This window comes from Ziziphus jujuba, chromosome 2 (assembly GCF_031755915.1).
Source record: "Ziziphus jujuba cultivar Dongzao chromosome 2, ASM3175591v1".
In the NCBI taxonomy this organism is placed as follows: Eukaryota; Viridiplantae; Streptophyta; class Magnoliopsida; order Rosales; family Rhamnaceae; genus Ziziphus; species Ziziphus jujuba.
Window position 1 is genome coordinate 16212570 of NC_083380.1, and position 22631 is coordinate 16235200.

Here is a 22631-nt window from a genome sequence, read left to right on the forward strand (position 1 = left end):
GCCTAGTTTTCAATTTTGTATAACACAAATCATTGAAACATAATTTTCTTTTTGAGAGTCTAGATAGCATTTTTTAGAGAAGTTTTTTTATTTATTAATTTCAGCAATAAATAACACATTTTCTTCTAAATATTTTTATATTTTATCTTTTGTGTTTTTCATGGTTAAATAATCCCAACAAGTGGTATCAGAGGTTGGATCCAGAGAAGGGTTCGTTGCCAAAAAGCTCTTACAAAAGATTTAAGCATGCCAAGAGGCAGATCTTGGCAAGACGTCGAGTGAGTAGTTGAGACTGTCACATCTTGCCATGTTACTCTACACATAAAGTTTTTTTGAATATACAAAGTAGGAGACTTTGGCACAATAAAGATGGGAAATACGAGTTTTGCTAAAATTATTGAAACTGGTGCCAATATCGGACATAAATTACTTAGAAGTACGTCTGATATGTTTCAGACTTTCGACTCAATCTACTCTCAGGAGTGGCCTTTGATAAGGAAGGCCTTGGTAACCACTTTTACAATGGCACATGAAAAATGATAAAAGATGCTATGATTATCTCTTGAAGACATATTTATGGAATACTTTACATGAGTCATGTGAAGATCTATGATAAAAGGTGCTATGATTATCGCTTGAGGACATATTCGTGGAATATTTACATGAGTCATTTGAAGATTTATGCAAGTAGCCTCAATATTATAGAATGAGAGGTATCTCAAAATCTGTGGTACTAGTAGAGACTTGGTCACATTAGTTAAAGAAGATTGTCTACCTTGACAAAAAAATAAGCTTATCATTATTTTCAAGGATGCGGCACTACTTCTTTGTAATCATTGTTCATATGGTAAGCAACCTAAAGTCTCATTAAGTCCTCTTCAACAAGAATATTAGAGTTGTTTAGTCTTGTGCATTTTGATGTTTATGCTCCTTTAGAGGTGGAATCTCTAGGAGGCAATAGATATTTCTTAATCTTTATTGATGATACTTCTTGGAAGGTGTGAGTTTATTTTTTGAAGATGAAGGATCAAGTTTTAGATCACTTCAAACATTTTTGTGCGATGGTAAAGCGTAAGACAAGAAAGAAGCTGAAATGTCTTTGTTTAGACAATGGAAGTGAGGATACTTCCAGAGAGTTTGATACCTACTATAGAGGATAGGATATTCAACATGATAGGATAGGGTAGTTGACATGAGAAGATGGTCCCTCACATCTCATAAACAATTATGGAGAAGGTCCAAAGCATAATCAGTATGGGTAAGCTGTCAAAGCCATTTTAGGGTGAAGATGTTTGTGCCACCTGTTATTTGATTAACAGATCACCATAAGTACCATTGAATTTTGAAATTCTGAAGAAAATGCAATTTGATAAAAATCTCTCCTACTCTTATTTAAGATTATGTGGATGTTTAGCCTTTGCACATGTACCCAAGGAGCTTAGATAGAAGTTCAATGCAAAATCTGCTCCATGCATCTTGATTAGGTATGGAGATGAAGAATTAGGACAATATAGGATTTAGTATTCCATGAAAACCTGACTATAGAAGATATTGAGAAGCCCATGAAGTCTTCTAGTATTAGTGCCTAAGATTTTATTCCTGATCCAGCACAAGCACAAGCACAAAATGCCACAGATGATGATGATATGCATAAAGAATTACTAAAAGAAGAACAAAAGAGAGAAGAGGATACCGAACAGGGATAAACTTAAACACCATAAGTTGTAGGACCATCACAGTGGTCAAATGATGGTACACCTTCCTAAAGATTTGAATGACGCTGTGTTCAATCAAAGAGATATCTTGAATCTTAATATATTCCACTTATTGAAAAGGGGAAGCCAGTGAGTTTTCAAGAAGTTAAATCCCATCAAGATAGAGAAAAATGGCTGCATGCAATGCAAGACGAGATGGAGTCTTTACAGAAGAACCATACTTATGACTTCTCTATGATTTATTCTCGATTTAATAGCCAATTTAGACTAAGAGCTTAAGTAGATGGATGTGCATATAGTGTTCCTTCATGGTGATTTGCATGGTGATCTAATGCATTACAAGATGAGATTGAGTCTTTCTGAAGCATACTTATAGATTGGTTGAGCTTCCAAAAGAAAAGAAGCCATTAAAGAACAAATGGGTGTTCAAGCTTAAGAAAGATGGCACCGGATGGGTGGTGAAACATAAAACCTGATTGGTCGTCAAAGGTTTTCTTCAAAAGAAAGGGAACTAACTTTGATGAGATTTTTTCACTAGTGGTGAAGATGTCTTCAATATGAGTTATTCTAGATCCAATAACCAGTTTAGACCTAGAGCTTGAGCAGATAGATATGAAAATAATGTTCTTTTATGGTGATCTACATGAGGAGATTTATATGGAGCAATCAAAATATTTTAAGGTTTTAGGGAAAGAGAATCTATTTTGCAAGTTAAAAGAGCTTGTATGGCTTTAAGTAAAAACTGAAACAATGGTACAAGAAGTTTGACTCTTTTATGGTGAGTCAAGGATACAAGAAGATTGATGTAGATATTGTGTTTATATTCAAAAATTTCTAGATGGAAACTTAATTGCACTTTTACTTTAAGTTAACGATATGTTGATCGTTGGACAAAATGCAATGAAAATTAGTTAGCTGAAGAAGGAATTTTCCAAGTCATTTGATATGAACGACTTACCAGCTTAATAAATTTTGGGGATACAAATAGCTCGAAACAGGAAGAATCACAGGTTATGGCTATTTCAGGAGAAGTATATTTAACAAGTGATAAAAAGATTTGACATGGATAAGGCTAAACCAATCAGCATTCCACTATAAACCATTTCAAATTGAGTAAATAATCATGCCCTTCATCCAAAGTAGAAATAGAGGAGATGGTTTCAGAGCCTTATTCTTCAGTAGTAGGAAGTCTGATGTATACAATGGTGTGTACTAGATCGAACATTGCTCATGCTGTTGGTACCATGAGGATATTTCTTTCAAATCCTTAAAAAAAAAAAAATTGGGAAACAATCAAGTAGATTTTAAGGTATCTTAAAGATACAACAAAAGTATGCTTATGCTACAGGGGAAGTGATCCAATTCTAGAAGGCTATGCAGATATAGATATGGTTGGAGACTTTTATGGTAGGAAATTAATTTACTTCAGTTTATCTTCACACTTTTACTAGAGAAGCTGTGTTAGGACAGTCAAGATTGCAAAAGTGTATATATTTATCCACAACAAAAGCAAAGTACATTACCAAAGCAGAAGCTAGTAAAGAGATGACATGGTTAAAGTATTTACTTAATGAATTGACTTTAAGTAGAAAGGCTATAAGATACATTGTGGTAGTCAGAGTGCTAATTGTTTACTTAATGAATTGAGCATTAAGTAGGACTATAAGATATATTGTGACAATCAGAGTGCTATGGATTTGAGCACGAACTCAATATATCATTCTTGGACGAAGCACATTGATATCTACTATCATTGGATACTCGATGCGATAAATTGCTCAGATTATAGAAGATTCATACAAAGGAAAATCTAATAGATATGTTTAGAAAAGTTGTTCACACTACAGAAGTTGGAGCTATGTAGAGGCATAGCTAGATAAAGTCTGATATTCTTCGTGGAGAAAAATCTAAGACTGTAAAGAAAGAGTAATAACATTCAAGAAACATTTGGTATTTGGGTATGAGTGTAAACTAGCGAAGTCGAGTATTAAAATTTTAAAGCTTGATTAACATAATTTTAAAAGTGATCAAGTTTTGTTCACAAAATTTTAAAATATCTTGCTAATGGTTTGATGTGTTCAAGAAAAGCTCAAGCTTAGATTGGCGTCGTTTGTTATTCAGACAAAGTCTAAAAAAATTTGAAAAATTTTATTTCTTAATTTCTTTTATCACTACATTATTAACACATTTATTTGTTGTTCTAAATTTTTTTTTATAAAAAATAAATATAAATAATATTATATATGTATATATATATATAGGTATCTTTAACTATATATAAAAGTAAGAATAGCCAATAGTGTTCACAATTTCCGGACCCCCATGAAAATACAATTCGGCCCGTTGTTTTATTTGGTCATATTGCTCACAAGGAAAGGATAAAATATATAATTTTACTACTGCCCTTTATATGTGGCCGGATCTGTATCATGAAAAAGAAAAAGAAAAGACGAACTGGCTCTATGAATGCACAAGTATATGGTGAACTGTTGAGAAAAAAAAGATCTGGTGAATGTTTTGATCTTTATGGTATGACGTGCAATAGAAATTTTACTATTTACAGAATGGACATGCTTAACTCTCTGTCTCCCCTCTTCATCTGTCAAGAATCCTTTGATCTCCCATTCTCTTCGCTTCCTCTCTCATGCCTTATCCTGAGCTAGTTGTCTTTGAAGTTCAAAACAATCCCTATCTGAACTATAAATCGACAGCCTCATCATGTATCCGGTGTTCCTTCTTTCTCTACTCTTCTCTATTTCTTTTTGGCTATTGAGATTATTGTCGTTGGTCTCACTCTCCATTTGCCTCGGGTCTAATTCTATGTTTCTCTTTTGGGTGCTGAAATTGTTGTTGTTGGTCTTTCTCTCCATCTGTTACATAGACGTTTTGAGGAGTTCTCTCTATTATAGGTAACTTACCTTATTTCTCTTGAATTATCTCCTTTTTCCCCTAAAATTGTTTGCTATATATATATATATATATATATATTAACTTTTTCTATTGATTTATGAGTTGATATTGGTGTGTTGTTCAAATATGGGTATGCTCTCTTGAATTACCTACATTTTTGGCTTATATATTTTAATGTTCTAATTGTATATGGATTACATATATATATATATATATTAAGTGAATGAGTTTTTATTTTATTTGTGGCATTGGATGTGGGATTTAAACTAGTATTGTATTTATGGTTTTGGTTTTGATGTACCGGTTTACTATATGAAATATTTCAACTAATCAAATTTTTTCAACCTTTTTTTTTTTTTTTTTTTAAAAAAAAAGCAAAAGTATGGTAGTTTTGATATGGAAAAATTCATGCACTGCACTTGTACTGCACTCATGGTGCAAATAATGGAGCCCTCAAGCAATCTCTATAGCAATTTGGAGCAGTTTTTCCCATGCTAAGTCACGAGTAGTTTTTGAACGATTTATGAATATGAACTTTTCAAGTGATCCTTTGGGCATGTACTCGTAAATGAGAGCCCTTCTGCATCTTTGTAAGCAAAGTTCCAAAAGTTTAATAACATTTACATGAGCCGTTTTACTGATGCTTGCTACCTCATTGATAAACACGTCGCTATTCTCTTTGTCTCCATTCTCTTTGGGTTCGGTTAGGATCTTGACAACCACATCTGAACCATCCTGTAACTTTCCTTTGCACACAACACCAAAGGCTCCACGACCTACTTCATGTGAATTATTGTTGGTCATTTTCTTGATCTGGAAGAATTTGTACCTTTCTATATTTTTAATGGAAGCTATAAGATTTTTATCAGTTTTTCGCTTTGTGAACTATTTTATTGACATGATCATTGATTTTCTAATTTTAAAATAGCAAATGATAGCACAAATCAGCAACATTAAAGCTACTGCAACAGCACCACCTGTAAGATATAAAGAAATGATTCAGGTGTTAGTGACAAAAATTTTGGATTGAAGGTTAGCATCATATATAGTTGCTTGCTGTGCTTATTGTGTTATTGGTTTGTTCAGTATTCAAAACACAGAATTCCAACTTGATGAAATAAACTAATTATAGAGCATGTGAACATAAGTCCTACACTGTTAAACATGGAGATCTTAAAGTATATATAAGAGTCTTGGATTAAATTTCCCCTATAGATTAACTTTTTAATTTGGAACCTAAGCCTCAATGAGTGGTACAACAGCGGGCACCCAAAGAGAACTATATGTATGGACGAGATAGAAACCCAAAGGCTGATTGAATGGTGGTTGAAATTTGACGACACGAAATTTCATGTCATGGCATGTCACGATGGAAGGCGATAGGGATCCCAATGCAGCGATGGGGATCTCCATTCCAAGACATGAAATTGGCAATGGGGATCTTCATAACATGACCCGAAACTTTTTGTCAAGTTGCTGTAGCTATAGGGATCTCCATGCTAGGGTTATATGGAGGAGGCCATGCATGCCAGGTGCGCTAGGTGAGAACATAAGTCACACATTGGTTAAACATGGTATCCTAAACCTTTTAGCTTGGAACTCCAAGCCATAGCAGCAATAATTGAAAAATAAAATAATTGCATAAGAGAAAAATCATAATTGCTCATATCCCATCGAATTAATATACCCCAAAACATCAAGAATGAAAATTTAGATCTAGCTTGGGAAAAGTAGAATCACATGTAGATAAAGCACAAATTTGAGAGAGAAAAGATAAATAGTATATTACCTATATTATGGCCTTGACTCTCCAATTACTTGAATTTTCTGCAATAGAAAACCAGAGAGAGCAGAAGTCTTAGAACAATTTTAATTAACATCAATCTGCAATTTAGTGGGAAGCTTCTTTATTAGAAATTATTCTACAAAAGTAGTCTACTAAAACTCAGCCCCTTTTTTGTAATGCTTCAAAATAAAAATAAAAAATCAATTTTAAGAAATGCTTTGTCAAAACTACATTGACCAATAAGATGTAAAATATATAATCAGATTATAATCTAAGAGCATTTTCAATGGTAAATATGAATTCCTACTTATATAGTATAAAAATTGATATTTTATAATCAATTTCTATAGTAATGTACATAAAAGCTATATGGCTATTAATTAAATGTTTTAAAAACTTATAATTTTTTTTAAAAAATTGAAGTTTTAAGAAAAATTTTGTATTTTAAAATATTTGATTGATCTTCTAAAAATAAAATATTACTTTCACAGTGTTTATTTTTGTCATATCAATTTAATAGGGTGTATATACATTTATATGCTAGAGAGGTTTTGTTTTTTTAAAGATTGTTTATTTTTTAATGTGATAAAAAGTAAAATAGCAATAGATAGAGTCAGTAGAGATGCACAAGATCCGCTAGAAGAGGATTTTTGAATTGCTGTATTTCTCTTACATTTTTTGAATGTGAAAGTCTTATTTACTGTTACTCAAATAAGAGTTACTTCGACCTTTTTATTTTCTAAAATTATAATCCATGAAAACTGTAAAAGGAGAAAAGAAACTGCATACCATGAGGAAAAAAGACTCCATTAGACTCTTTTTTAGGACAATAACAGACGAATTGGTTGGTGGTGGTGTTAGATCCGCATTTCCCATCAGATTGCTCACAACCCTTGCAAATTGATCTGTTATACTTGAATTCCACTTCAAATCCTTGTTTCAAAGCCGCAGGAACATCAAATTTTCCAGCCTCAGATCCCTCAAACACAATCCAAAAATGGGAACTTTCAGAGTATACTTGCACAAGGCGGTTATTGCCTCTGAAGATGTAGTCTCCATTAAGCAGTCGTTGGCATAGTAAACAAATTTATCATTTCCACACGTAAAATTATATTGATCAGCATCAAAATCATCCAGAGGGTTTAATTGGCAGCCGTATAGTAAAGTGAGATTGTAAACAGTAGGAGCATAATCAAAGAGAGTGTTACTCGAAAGGGTATCAAATTTTGCAGAACAAGGATTGTCTGAAAGATCGGACCTTGCAATGGTCATGGTATTATTTGATTCGGTATTGGTTTTCTTTGCAATCTAGCTGAAAGGCTTGGTGACCACAGAACTGGGATCTGATACTTCCCCATAAAGGGTATGGAATATTTTTTAAAGCTTCCACAGTCAAAAGGACGACTGTGTTCTGTGAAAAGTTCATTGTTAACCATGTTGAGAAAACAATGTGAATTGCAAAAAATGGTGGATAGAGCTGACGACTGTTCTTTCTTTTTTTTTTTTTTTCTCCCTTTTTTGGAAGATGATGATGGAGAAGAAAGTTGAAAACTGATTCAAAATGTTCAAAATTATACAAGAAAAAAAAAAGGAAAAAAAAAAAAAAGGAAATTACAGTCTAGTTTCTTGCAGGAAGCAGCACTTTGATTTATTCTACGAAGCCTGCTTTTAATTATTTCTAAGAAAGAAAATGAATTCAAAAATTGACTCAAAAAAAGACCATTTGCACTAAAACATTTACTGATTGCATGTTAAACTCTCTGGTCTTTGCTTTTTTAAGAAAAGAAAGGAAAACAAAAAATTGAAGAGAGAAAAATGAAATTTGTACAACAAAGCGCGCAGAAACCGCGTGGATCACTCACTGTATACAAGGTTTGGGAAATGGTTTCCAACCACACATCATAAGTAAAACTTTTCAGTGTAATCAAGACTGTTTGTTGTTTGTCATTGTTTTCTTCTTTGGCTTTTCAGTAAAAGAGTAAGATATTACTTTGTTCCGTAAATCTCAATTCAAATATTTATATATTTAATAGTTATTGTTTCATTGAAAAATCAACAGAGCGAAAATAATGTGGCTATGTCAATCACGGAGTCTCGTTTACTTGTCATTTTGCAAGCGGATCCAAATAAAAAATTAAATTTAATTATGGATAATAAAAATAAAAATTACTTATTCATGAACAAATGTATAATTAGTAATTAATATTTTGCATGCAACTAAATATAAAATTATGAAATAGTTATAATATAAATAATATTTAAAAAGATAAATATTTTATATGTAATACATTCGAAAGCTATATAGAAATTGATTTTTTTTTTTTTTTATAAAAAATTAGTTTCAATGGAAGACATTCATCAAAAAAAAAAAAAAATGGTGAAAGATAAATTTAGATTTTTTTTCTTAAAGAAAGAAATTTATCGGCTTACCTGTAAATTTTAGAAGACGTATTTTTGCAATGATTAATAAAGTATTTAGGATTGAATTAGAAAAATTAAATAAGCAAAAAATGAAAATTTAATTGAGATAAGCAAATCTGTGAATACTATATAGAAAACCATAAATTAACGAAGGCATATGCCTAAAATTTATGTAATAATCAACCAATTAGGGAAAAAATTAATATTAGTAAAAGTGTTTTTAAACAAAAATAAATAAATAAATAAATTGAGAGGGCACTTGGCCCACTGGGCCTAAGGTGGATCCGACCCCTTCACTCAAGTAATGCCTACTGCTACGAGTCATTTTGACTCTGTTGATTTTCAATGAAACAATAACTATTTGATATATGAATATTTGGAGCGAAATTCACTGAACAAAAAGTGATATCCTACTCCCTGCTGAAAGCGAAAGAAAAAGCAGTGACATACAACTAACAGTCGAACGTACGTAGACTTGAAAAGTTTTTATTTATTTCAAATAGTCATTCTTTCAATTAAAAATCAACACGGTAATGGTTAGATATAGCATTGTTTCAGTAATTGCAAAACAAGGAACTGAGACTGCTTGATTGGTGAGGAACAAGTAAGTTTCCCTTGCCATGTTTCTATCAATTTCAAGTGTTGGAGGTATGAGATTTTCTTAATCCTTTTAGGATTATTTTTTAAGATATTATTATTGATTGTTTAGTTTTTTATTTTTATATTTGTTTAATTTGTTTATATTTATTTAGTCTTTTATTCTTAATTAAATTAAAATTTTATATCTATAAATAGGATTCTATGTCTAGAAATTTTTTTTTTTCAGTACACATTTTTTATATTTTCAATTTATTAAGATTTTATATTTTATTTTTGTACTCAAATTTTATATTTTAACAAATACAATATTTTATATTTTCTTTTCCAATTTTCTAATTTTTTATTTTCTTTCAAGTTTAACATAATTTTAGAAGTTTAATTTAATTTCTTAAAAATTTAATATGACTTCGAAATTTTATTTTCAATTTTACTACTTTACAATTTTATTTTTATTTTGCTACTGCAACCTGTTTTCAACAGTAATGACAGAGCTTATTTCCAATTTAAAGCCTATATTCAACAGTAATATATATCAGAGCCTGATTTCTATTAGAGCTATAGTCTTATGGGTCTATGATTTTGCTCAAGAGAAGAAGATAATTTTAATTCTACTTATCATCATGTCATCTAGTTTTGGTGTTTCCTCTTCCCTAATTTAATGGTATTAGACTAATAAGACTTATTTTTATTTCTTTTCAATCAAGAAATATTTGAGGAGAAATATAGAAACATGCATACCATTATTGGAGCAATGAACTATACAATATATCCATCATAACAATAGCAGAGAAACTGGTTTTGGTATTAATTAGTAAATCGGCATATCCTACCCGATCCTTCACAAGCTCTACAAATCTCCCCGTAGGACTTGTATTCTACATCGATCATATCCTAAATTCAAAGCTTCCTGGACTTTGTCCATTCCACTCCCTGAGCTGTTGAGAGCTGTCCAGAAAATTGTAACAGTAATCTTACCTCGGCATCCTTGGAGGATTCTTGGAGAAGAATCATTTGCATAGTAAACAGTCTCTGTTTTGCCACCATCAAGAGTTCACGTAAAATTGTTAGTCAAAGGTCGGATTTCTTCAGGATATAGAAGTGGACAGCCATAAAATAAAGTGAGGCTCTGAACGGTTGGAGAATAATCGAAAAGAGAGTAGTCCAAAGTAGTGTTGATAAGTTTTGGAGAACGAAGACTAGACCGCAGATCCAACCTTGGAATGGTCATTTTATTGTTGGTTTGGTTAATACTGAGAACTAGAAACTCTGGATCATTGATCTGTCTGAATTCAGGTCCGCCATCTCCCTAGAAAGGGTATGAAATGTTTGTAAGGTTACTACACTCGTAAAGACGACTGCACTCGTCAAACTAGTATCCATCCTCCCTGCAGTATGATACCAGAATAAATTCTGAGAAAGCAAGGATGAGATTTAAAAGTGGCGCAAAGAGCCAGTTTGACGATGGAGAACAATTGACAACCAAAGTTATTAATTTAACTTTTCCTCACATATAGATCCCACGCCTTATCTGAGCTGTATACACATATATAGCAAAGTCAACGTATTTTTTAAAAAAATATTGATTTTGGATACCATGTTTTGCATTCTAAAACTATCCTGTATATATATACAACATTCAAATTAAAAATTTAATATCATAATTAACTTCATAATTTAATAACTTCAAAATTTATTTTTTAATCATTTGATCACATTAAGGATTCAGGTTTATAATTCATTCGGTTTCAACAAAGTTTATTTTTGCTGGAGTTTTATATGTCAATTAATTCATATTTTACCATTTTAAAATTTCATATCCTAAAATACAGAAGCTAAAAAAAAAAAAAAATCCGATATCAAAACTATTAAATCGTTCTAATTTAAGCATAACTAATGGATTTACATGAATCTTGTTTCTCTTTTTTATTTTAATCATTATTGCTCATAAAAAGCAAAACTCTTTAATATATATATATATATATGGCTTCTCCATTCTTTTAAACAAATTTATAAAGCTTGAATGATCTAGTTCTCTTAAATTTAAGTCTTAATAATACATTCAAAACTCAAGAGAGAAAATTCCCAACTTAATAAAGACTATTTGAAAATTTGTCTTTATCATTAGAATTGCAATGTGATGTTTAGAAAAAGTAGTGGTACATTTGAAAAATTGCTCCGGTCATCATACTTAATCTTTGTATATGAAACAAAAATAAATTAGAGGCCATCCATCCATAGGAACTGCAAGATGAGCAAGAGCTCTAACATTGATCACATTGATCTTTCTATAACAGAGAGTTTAGTTGCTACAAAAGTAATCTCGAAAAAGTATATATCATCATAAAATTGATGTGGCATCAGAAAATTCTTCTGGTGATTTTGAAGGAGACAAGAAAGGCTTTGGTGGGATGTGCAAGGCTTCCAAACTACCTTCCAGCATTTCAATAACTTTCTTCATGGATGGTCGGTCTGACGGGTTTGTTTGAATGCACCATAAACCAACTAAAACCATCTTTCTTGCAATTTCATCTTCCTCTGCTGTCACGACACCATGCAATATGGTGTTGAACACTACCTTGTTCAAGATTTTTATAAATCCAGTGTGGAAAATATATTTCACTTGTGTTGCTCACTCCAACCTTGATGTTTTTCCTTCCTCCAACCATCTCTAGAATCATCATTCCATAGCTATAAACATCCGACTTGTGAGAAACTCCTCCAAAGTTTCGATTGAAAACTTCAGGAGCTATATACCCTATTGTTCCTCTAGCATCTGCCATCGATATGATACTCTCCTTCCTTTCACAAAGTTTAGCTAGTCCAAAATCAGAAATTTTTGGGCAAAAATCCTTATTCAAGAGAATGTTATGTGGTTTGATGTCAAAATGCAAAATTCTAGTGTTGCAACCATGGTGCAAATATTGGAGTCCTTCAGCAATCCCTTTGGCAATTTGGAGTAGCTTCTTCCATTCTAACTGTGGAGTGGTTTGCAAAGGATTTTCATTGTATATGAACTTTTCAAGTGATCCATTTGGCATGAACTCATAAATGAGAGCTCTTTTGCTACCTTCTAAGCAAAATCCTAAAAGAGTGACAACATTTATGTGAGAAGTTCTACTAATGCTTGCAACTTCATTGATAAATTCTTCACCATTTCCTTTAGATTCATTTAGGACTTTCACAGCCACAAGATGCCCATCAAGTAGCTTTCCTTTGTAAACATCACCATAACCTCCGTGACCTAATTTCTCTTTGAATGATATTGTCATTTGCTTGATTTCGGAGAATCTGTATCTTTTTACGTTCAGAAGTCCATAATTTGTAATCAAACCTTCAATATCTTTATCGGATTTTGTCATCTTTGAGAAAAACTTTGTTGATGATTTCTTACATCTAACAACGCAAATTATAACACAGGCCAGCAAAATTGCAACTGCTGCAGCAGTAACACCTGTAAGATAAATAAAAGACATAGCAATTGATTCAGGTTAAAGTAAACAAATTGTCAGACAATCATAAGGATAACAATAAGATTATGATGGCTGAAAATAAGCAGAATTTTCCCATAATTGTCTTTAACCGACTTCTTGTGGCTCTATACAAAACTCTTTTTATCCAATTCAGGTGCAAATCTTATAAAAGACTTATCCTGTCCAAAAAAAGAAAAAAATCTACAATCTTACAATTAGAGAAACTCCTCAAAATGTTGATAACAAGAGAGCAAATTAAGTCCATATGTGAAGTCTGTAACTGACAAATTGGAGATGGAAGAGAGATTTGATTTGATCAATGATGATGATAAAAACAAAATGCAAAGCACATGTGAAAAGAAATGAAAGACTCGATAATATTCTATATTTCTTAACGGGTTACTTAGTTGGTATATTATAATAGGCAAAATTCTACTTCCACCAATACCAATTATAACAATAGCATCATATATTAGCTAGATTAGCGAGGAAGAGAGAAATTACTAATGCCAAATCCCCAAAAGACAGCCACTAAAATTGTTCATCAAGTAAAGAAAAGAATATATAACATACATTGACAAAATAGATATGGACAGAAGATAATTAGCATATTACCCAATATAATCTTCATTTTCCAATTTTTAGAATCTTCTGCAATAAATTAACAGAAAGAAAAAAGAGTTAGAACATTAAAAACACCACAATAAAATTTTATAACAGATTCTCAACCATCAGCCAAAAAAGACAGAAGTGGAATCGTGCCAGTCAAAAATAATAAAATGCATAGTGTTACGATATCTCACTCCCTCTCTCTCTCTCTCTCTCTCTATATATATATATATATATTTATAAATTATATTGATATAGAAACTTTAATGAATGACGAATATTTCCAGTAAAGAAAGGATTACATATGAGCATAAAGTTTACCAAACTAGAAATAATGCAAGAAGAATTTATAAGTACTTCTGCAATGCCCATGTGGCAATTAAGCAAATTTGAGAAGAAATTTCTTGGAAGAGAGGATGTTGATATCTGGGTAGTATGCAAATATAGATCAGTTTCTGAGGGTCATAAGTTTAGTCTGTTCAGGTTATTATTCATTGTATGCCATAAATTGGGAGTACAATAAAACAAGTCACCAGTTTAATATTTCAAACATTGATAAAAATAAATAAATACATAAATAAACTTGTCACCAGTTTATTTTTTAATTGAATAAACTTCATAGTTGAGGTTGTAATTGTTAAGTATTCTTTAATAAATAATTGGTTAGTTATATATAATAAAAATAAAACTTAACCACACACACTATCAAATTATACCATAATGTTTGTGTGTATATATATATATATATATACGTATAATATTTAAATAGTTAAGCTTGGAAAAGAAATTTAATAGTTAAGCTTGAAAAAGAAATTTACATATATGTATATAGATGACATGACACTCTGATATGAATATATAATATATAATATGTATTAATTATAAGTGGGATTTTTTTAATAGGTACACAGATTTATAGAAATAATAATATGATTATGTTTTGATATGCAAGTAATTAATAATTATTCTAAATATTGGAGTGGATGGTCAAAAACAACCAAATGAAGAAATTGTTATATATCTTCGTTGGACAGTTGGCATGTTCAACGATGCAGGCGTGGAAAGAATTCCAACCAACCGCACTTCAATTTTCTATGAAAAATAAAATAAAAGCACACATACTTTTTTAAACATGCATTTCTATGGCCAAACAAATTACAAGGATTGGATCATCTCACTGAGAGAGTTTTATCTCTCTCTGGTCAAACAAAGAGTACACACGCATACAGAGCTAAAACAGCTTCAACAGCCCAAAACGCTAATGACCAAGGTAGAGCCTTATTTAATCAAATTAAACCCTATTGTCTAAATATGTAGCTTAGAAAATATCTACAAGCTAGTTTTCAGTTGGAGTAGATTTTAACTATTGTTTGGTAAAGACTAAAGAGCAAATAACTACATTACAAATTAGTACTAAATATTGGTTAATGAAACAGAGAACTAATGGAAAATGGTGGAGGAGAGTCCTACTAGCTATAGCAAAATTCCATCATTTGGAGTTTGATTTACCCAAATTAGAGTTTGCGACTAAGACTACATATATCAGCATCTAGAAAGTACCAATAGCAAGAAAGTAACAGTCTAACAGAGAAACAAGATAAATAAATTTACTGAGCATCAACATTTCTGTCTCCATTTATTTGGATCTCCTGAGATTAATGCATAGTATTACTATAAACGTGCTAAAAATATATATATATAAAAAAAAACAATAAAATAAAATAAAAAAGAAATATGAGCGTACCAGGGCGACACATTACGGTATAGGGTTTGCTTTTATGGCAATAGCAGAGGAATTCATCAGTGGTGACATTAGATCCGCATCTCCCGCCTGACCCTTCACATTCTTTACACAGAATAGCTACTTGGTAATTGTAATCTACATCAAAACCTTCTTCCACAGCTTTCTCTAATTCTTCTCTTCCAACCTCAGGGCTGTTCATATCAATAGAACTCCGTAAAACCGGGACTTTGACAGGTTTACATGACCTAGGAGCTCCAAATGGAATTTCGATATTACTAAATGGGTCATCTGCTTTATAGTAAATGGTTTGATTGGCCTCATTGCCTAAGTAGCAAGTTAAGTTATGTAGTGAAGAAAGTGGCTTTTGGCAGCCATAGATTAATGTCAGGTTTCCAACGTTTGGAGCATAATCGAAGTGAGTGTAGTTCAAGGTGACGGGAACAACATCATTTTGGATGCAGAGAGTATCATAGAGATCCGATCTCGCAATTTTCATTATATTACCTGTTTGGTTGATGCCCAGAACACGAAACTTTTGACGATTGATTTCAATAAACGATTCGTTGTTTCCGCACTCAATCTGGAAGCCTTACCGACCGCAGTATCGGGGTCTGAAATCAGTTCCCCAGAAAGGGTAGGAAATGTTTTTGAGGTTACCACAATCGTAGGGACGACCGCACACCACATAGAGTTCTTCTTCTTCTTCGCTGCGGCTGCTGCAGTGAGATATTGATGACAGAATTGCAGAGAAGATGAAGAGGATGGTGATAAGTTGTTTTAGGATGGATGGTAACAACATAGATGATAATGATGATGATGATGATGATGATGAATCCATAAATGAAACGCTCTCATGGAAAATTCGAGATTTTTTGGAAGAAAAATTATCAAATAAGAGTGTCATAGAAATGAAAGAGAAGCCAAAACTCCGTTCTGCAAAGGTAATAACTAGTTCAGAAACAGAGAAAGCTGTATATGTCTTGGGGTTTGACGAAGAATGACAAATTGGGCTTCTTTTGTGTTCGTTTGAATTTTCCAAGAGAGAGACATATAGAAAAGATGGCTATTGACTTCAAAGTTGCAGTGAAGATGAAAAGGATGGTGATTGACTGTAGAGGAGGATTTTCCAAGAATATTCATTATAGTTTGTTTGCGGCCACATGCATAGCCACGATCCATGTATCGTATAGGAAATCGCCCCTGAGTTTCCTCCACAGAATTGTTACGGAAAGACACATGAGTCAACCCCTTCAAAACCATTATTGTTTTAATTTACTTGTTAACATAAGATTTTATTATTATTATTATTATTATAATAATATATATATTTATTCCAAAAGTGAAAAACACTACTTTTGATTGTTAGTAAAACTTAATTTGTTCCTTTGCAAAACTAAGTCACCCGAACACATATTTTTGACTCTGATCCAAGGACATGGAAATTGGTATGACAACCCATGTATTTTTATAAACTAGTTTGATGATTTATCAGTAAAAGCTGCACAGCATCGTACATAAGAATTTGAGGAATGGTGTGGCTTGAGAAACAGGTGTATGCATGGACCTGGACTAAAAACAGGGGAGCAAGAAACAGAGACAGGGACCAGGGCAGCTCAAAAAAATGGCTTCTACTTTGTATATGACAACCAAATTCATGTATAAATTGTCCAAAAACAGCTTGTTAACTTTTTCTTTTTATTTTTACCCAAAGTCAGTTGTTTGGTGGGACCTATATAAATGAGAAGGACATGTATGTTGTGAAGCTCTAAATGCGCAACCTTGATGTGGATGTTGATTTTCATGTTTATGGTGCTTATAAATTGTGTTACAATTTCAGCAACACAAACATTCAAGAAATTAAATAATAAACTAAATCAAAACACCACAGAATTTACGAGGTTCGATTCAAGATTGAATCTACGTCCTCAAAGCTCCACAAGGAGTTCAAATGCACTATAACTGAATGTGTTCTCTTTCTTTGTTTTAGAAGCTCCACCTAAAACCCATATACCAGACCCAAAATCCCCTTTTACAACCTTTCTCACCTCACAACTCTCACCCAAGAGAATACTAAAGAGACAACCTTCAAGGGAAAGAGAAAGAGAACTTAAATTATATTAACACCAAAGAAAACGGTTGCTGCAGAATTGTTGCTGCTGCAGAACTGTTGCTGCTGTAGGACTATTGCTGCATATCTCTATTGCTGTTAGGACTCTTGGAAAGCCTTTACGTGACTGCCAGCTTCTTTTTAAACCACCAAACCAAAACTCACAGTTTTGTTTAATGATATAAGATTGAAACGACGTAGTTTTGATGACAGCAACTATGCAGAAAAATAACTCAAGCTTTGACTTCTTTGAATCACATAACCAACAAATTGCAATAGCGTTTGCCTTTTACTCATTTTTAAAAAATAAACACCTTATTATTCTATTAAATATATGGTGATGCATTTTAGCGACTACAGGGTAGATTTCTGTCTCCAATTTTTTGGACTCTCTGGAGATTAATGCTTAGTATTACTATAAGCATACTAAAAAAAAAAAAAAAAAAAAACATCTTACCAGGGGGACACATTATGTTTTGGGGTTTATCGTTAAGGCAATAGCAGAGGAATCCATCATTAGTGGCATTAGATCCGCATCTCCCACCTGACCTCTCACATTCGTTACACACGAAAGTTAATTGGTGGCTGTAATCTACATCAAGCCCCTCTCTCACAGCTGGCTCTACTTCTTCCTTTCCAATCCCATCAGGGTTCTCATCATTGGAAGTCCATAAAACCGGAACCTGGAAAGGTTTACAATATTTCTGGATGCTTGCACTGTCAGGTGTGCTGAGAAACCGTTCATCTGTGGTATAGTAAACGGTCTGCTCGTTCGCATCGCACGTAAAGTTATTTAGTAATCCCCCAAAAGTTTGATATTGTTGGCAGCTATAGATTAATGTCAGGTTTCAAACGCTTGGTGCATAATCGAACAGCGTGTAATTCAAAGTGATGGCAACAGCAGCATTTTGGTTGTAGAGACTATCAGATTCGAGGAGATCAGTTCTTGCAATTTTCATTCCGTAAGCAGTTTGGTTGATGCCCAGAATTCGAAACTGTTGATCATTGATTTGTATAAGCGATTGGTTGTTGTTTCGGCACTCAATCTCGAAGCCTTCTCGACTGCAGGTTGGGGGCCTGAAATCAGTTCCCCAGAAAGGGTAGGAAATGTTTTTGAGGTCACCACAACTGTAGGTACGACCACAATCGGTATAGCATTCTTCTTCTTCGCTGCTGCTGCTGCAGTGAGATATTGATGACAGAGTTCCAGAGAAGATGAAGAGGATGGTGATGATTGTTTTAGGATGGATGGTAACAACATAGATGATAATGATGATGAATCCATATATGAAATGCTCTTATGGAAAATTCGAGATTTTTTGGAAGAAAAATGATCAAATAAGAGTGTCATAAAAATGAAAGAGATGCCAAAACTCCCTTCTGCAAAGGTTATAACTAGTTAATAAACAGAGAAAGCTGTATATGTTTTGGGGTTTGACGAAGAACGACAAATTGGGATTTTTTGTGCTCGTTAGAATTTTCCAATAGAGAGACATATAGAAAAGATGGCTATTGACTGCAAAGTTGCAGTGAAGAGGAAGAGGATGGTGATGAAGTGCTTGGGGAAGAAAGATGATGAATCCATAAGTAAAAGGTTCTCTAATACCTGGAAAATTTTTTAGATATTCTTTTGGAAAGAAAAATTAATGAAGCATGATATTGTCAAAACAATAAAATAATAATAATAATAATAATAGATAACACTGTCAAAAAATAAATAAAAGGCAAGGCAAAAACTCTGTTGTACAAGTTTATAACTATTAGTGAACACTGTTCTACAAATTTGTTTCGTTTTTTATGAAGAAAAGTCGGGACTACTTGATTGAATTTTCCATAAGAGAGAGAGAGAGAGAGAGAGAGAGAGATGGCCATTGATTGACTGTAGAGGAGGATTTTCCAAGAATGTTCGTTATAGTTTGTTTTCGAACGCATGCATAACCACGATGCATGTATCGTATAGGAAATCGCCCCTGAGTTTCCTCCACAGAATTGTCCCGGAAAGACACAGGAGTCAACCACTTCAAAACCATTATTGTTTTAATTTCCTTTTTAACATTAGATTTTGTTAGAGTTAGTGACCCGAATTCTTGTTGACTCGACCCAAAAAACTCGCGGTGCGACCCATTTGGTGAAACTAATTTTGGAGAAAAATTTGGGGCTCTGTGGTGGAAGCGGAGGTCTTAGGCCGATAGGCCTGAGACCGTAGCCCATCATTGAGCCCGATGGGGGTGCGGGGGCAGCACCCCCGCGGTATGGACCTGTTCAATTTTAGGGTTTCTTCCGTACTATATATATATATATATATATTTTTGTTCGGCTGTAATTGGGGTTTTTAGGGTATCGCGAAATTTGGCTCACCTTTGTACCAATCTTTTCGATATTGGATTTGCTTCTCCCTGCCCGTGGTTTTTCCCGTCAAGGGTTTCCACGTAAATTGTGTGTTTGTTCTTCGTTTTCATTGTTTCCGTTGCTAGTTATTTTTCTCCCAATTCCGTAACAAGTGGTATCAGAGCCGCGTCGATCTATTTGGGAATTTTTTTTTTTTTTCGATCATGGCAACAAAGTTCGACATTGAGAAATTTGAGCGCAACATGAGTTTCTCCATGTGGCAAGTCAAGATGAAGGCGATTTTGACACAGAACGGTTTACACAAGGCGTTGGTTGGCAAGGAGCAGATGCCGTCTTCATGGGATGCCGAAAAGAAAGCCGAGGTTGATGAGCGTGCCCTATCCACCATTCAGCTATGCTTGTCCAATGAAGTTTTGAGGGAGGTCCTTGATCAGAAGACAACAAAGGACTTATGGGACAAGTTGGAATCTTTGTACATCACAAAGAATCTCACAACGAAACTGATTGCGAAGCACCGTCTATACACTCTTTCTATGGTTGAAGGTACATCTATTAAAACTCACATAGATGATTTTTCTACTATTTTGTTGGATCTGGCGAACATGGACATTAAATATGATGATGAAGATCAGGCCCTAATGCTACTGCGTTCCTTACCTCCATCGTATAAAAATTTTAGGGAGACTTTGATTTACAGTAATAAAACCCTAAAATTGGAGGACGTGAAAGCTTCTTTATATTCTAAGAAGTTGTTTGATAAGGAGTTGACCAGCAGTTCGGATAACAATAATTTTGGGAGTTCCGGAGGAGAGGGTTTGATTGTTAGAGGTAGAACATCATCTAGAGATCAAAATAACAATGGTGGTAGTCGGCCAAGATCGAAGTCAAGGTTCAGAAACCTTATTTGTCATTACTGTAAGAAAAAGGGGCACATCAAAACTGAATGTCGTAAGCTTCAGAATAAAAATAATGAAAAGAGTAAGGAACATGCCGAAGCCAGTGTCGCACATGAGGAAATTGAAGATGGAGATGTTTATTCAGTGACTGAGGATAGTTTGGGCAAGCAGGGATGAATTTTGGATTCAGCCTGTTCGTTTCACATCTGTCTCCATAGGGATTGGTTCTCTTCTTATGTTCCGGTGGATAAAGGTGTTGTGCTGATGGGAGATGATCATCCTTGCTGTGTCATCGGCATTGGAACTGTAAGGGTGAAGATGCATGATGGAATTATCATAACACTATCTGAGGTACGTCACGTTCCAGATATGTCTAAAAATTTAATTTCTTTATATGCTTTGGACAAGTCTTGTTGTTCTTTTTCTGGTGGAGGTGGAGTTTTGAGGGTTCTGAAGGGTGCTTTGGTGGTGATGAAAGCTAGCCTGGTTGGTACATTATACAGGCTACAGGGTTCTGTGGTAATGGGGTCGGCTGCTATTTCAGTGTCCATGTCAGATTCGGATGTTACTCGTTTGTGGCATATGAGATTGGGCCATATGAGTGAGAAAGGTTTGGCGATGTTAAGCAAACGGAGTTTGCTTGGTGATCGGAGTATCTCGAAGTTGGAGTTTTGTGAACATTGTGTGTTTGGGAAGCAGAAGAGAGTTAGCTTCAGTACTGGAATTCACAAAACCAAAGGTACTCTAGACTACATTCATTCAGATCTTTGGGGACCCGCACGTACTGCTTCTAAGGGTGGTGACAGATATATGTTGACCTTCATTGATGATTTCTCCAGGAAGGTCTGGGTATATTTTTTGAAGCACAAGAATGACGTATTTGTTATCTTCAAGCAATGGAAAGCTTTGGTAGAGAAGCAGACGGAAAGAAGGGTGAAGCGCCTTCGTACAGATAATGGATTGGAGTTCTGTGATGGTGTTTTCAATGAGTTTTGTAGAAACGAAGGGATTGTTAGACATCTAACAGTTAGAGGAACTCCGCAGCAAAATGGTGTGGCTGAGAGGATGAACAGAACTCTTATGGAGAAAGTCCGATGCATGCTGTCGAATTCTGGGTTAGCACAGGAATTTTGGGCAGAAGCAGCTGCTACAGCTTGCTACTTGGTGAATCGTTCTCCATCGGCAGCAATCGATTGCAAGACTCCTGAAGAGGTATGGTCTGGAAAACCTGCTAATTATTTAGATTTGAAGGTGTTTGGATGCCCTGCCTATGTTCATGTTAATGATGGTAAGCTTGAGCCTAGATCGAAGAAGGGCATATTTCTTGGTTACCCGCAGGGTGCAAAAGGATACAGAGTTTGGCTTCCTGATCCAAAGTCATCTAAGGTTGTGATTAGCAGGGATGTTGTGTTTGATGAGATGGCAATGCTGCATCCGAAAAAGGAGCTCGTTGTTTCAGACAGTATGCCAAAGCAGGTGGAGTTTAGGGTGGAGGAAGTAAGTACTTCACAGAATGGTTCAGTTTCAGGCCCATTTGAGACACCCACTCATGTGGAAGAAGAGAGAATTGAGGAGGTGCAGGAGCATTCGATTGCCAAGGATAGACCTCGCAGGGAGATCAAGAAGCCCTCTACTTTAGCTGACTATGTTACTTTTGCTTGTGTTGCAGCACAGGAGATCGAGAGTCCTAGTGATCCTTGCAACTATTATGAAGCCATTTCATGTGAGGATTCTGCAAAGTGGTTAATTGCTATGCAGGAAGAGGTGGAGTCGCTTCATAATAACCACACTTGGGAGTTGGCATTACTTCCAGAGGGTAAGAAGATTGTGGGATGCAAGTGGGTCTACAAAAAGAAAGAAGGCATTCCTGGTGTTGAAGATGCGAGGTACAAAGCATGTCTAGTAGCGAAGGGGTATTCACAGGTACAGGGAGTTGATTTTAATGATATATTTTCCCCTGTCATTAAACATACTTCTATTCGTGCTTTGTTAGCGCTAGTTGCTATGCATGATTTAGAGTTGGA

At 34.1% G+C, this 22631-nt stretch overlaps 1 protein-coding gene and 1 pseudogene across 1 annotated transcript; both read right to left on the bottom strand.

Annotated features, from left to right (window-relative positions):
* Nucleotides 1–5078: 5078 nt before the first annotated feature.
* Nucleotides 5079–7683, bottom strand: LOC107418772 (LEAF RUST 10 DISEASE-RESISTANCE LOCUS RECEPTOR-LIKE PROTEIN KINASE-like 2.3). The gene is made up of 4 exons (XM_016027472.2): nt 7450–7683; nt 7201–7390; nt 5589–5602; nt 5079–5438 (listed from the first exon to the last, which is right to left on the bottom strand). The coding sequence occupies exons 1-4, from the start codon at nt 7681–7683 to the stop codon at nt 5079–5081; spliced, it is 798 nt and encodes a 265-aa protein (XP_015882958.1).
* A 3986-nt stretch (nt 7684–11669) lies between these two features.
* On the bottom strand, nt 11670–16329 carry LOC107418790 (LEAF RUST 10 DISEASE-RESISTANCE LOCUS RECEPTOR-LIKE PROTEIN KINASE-like 2.5; annotated as a pseudogene).
* Between the last annotated feature and the right edge of the window lie 6302 nt (nt 16330–22631).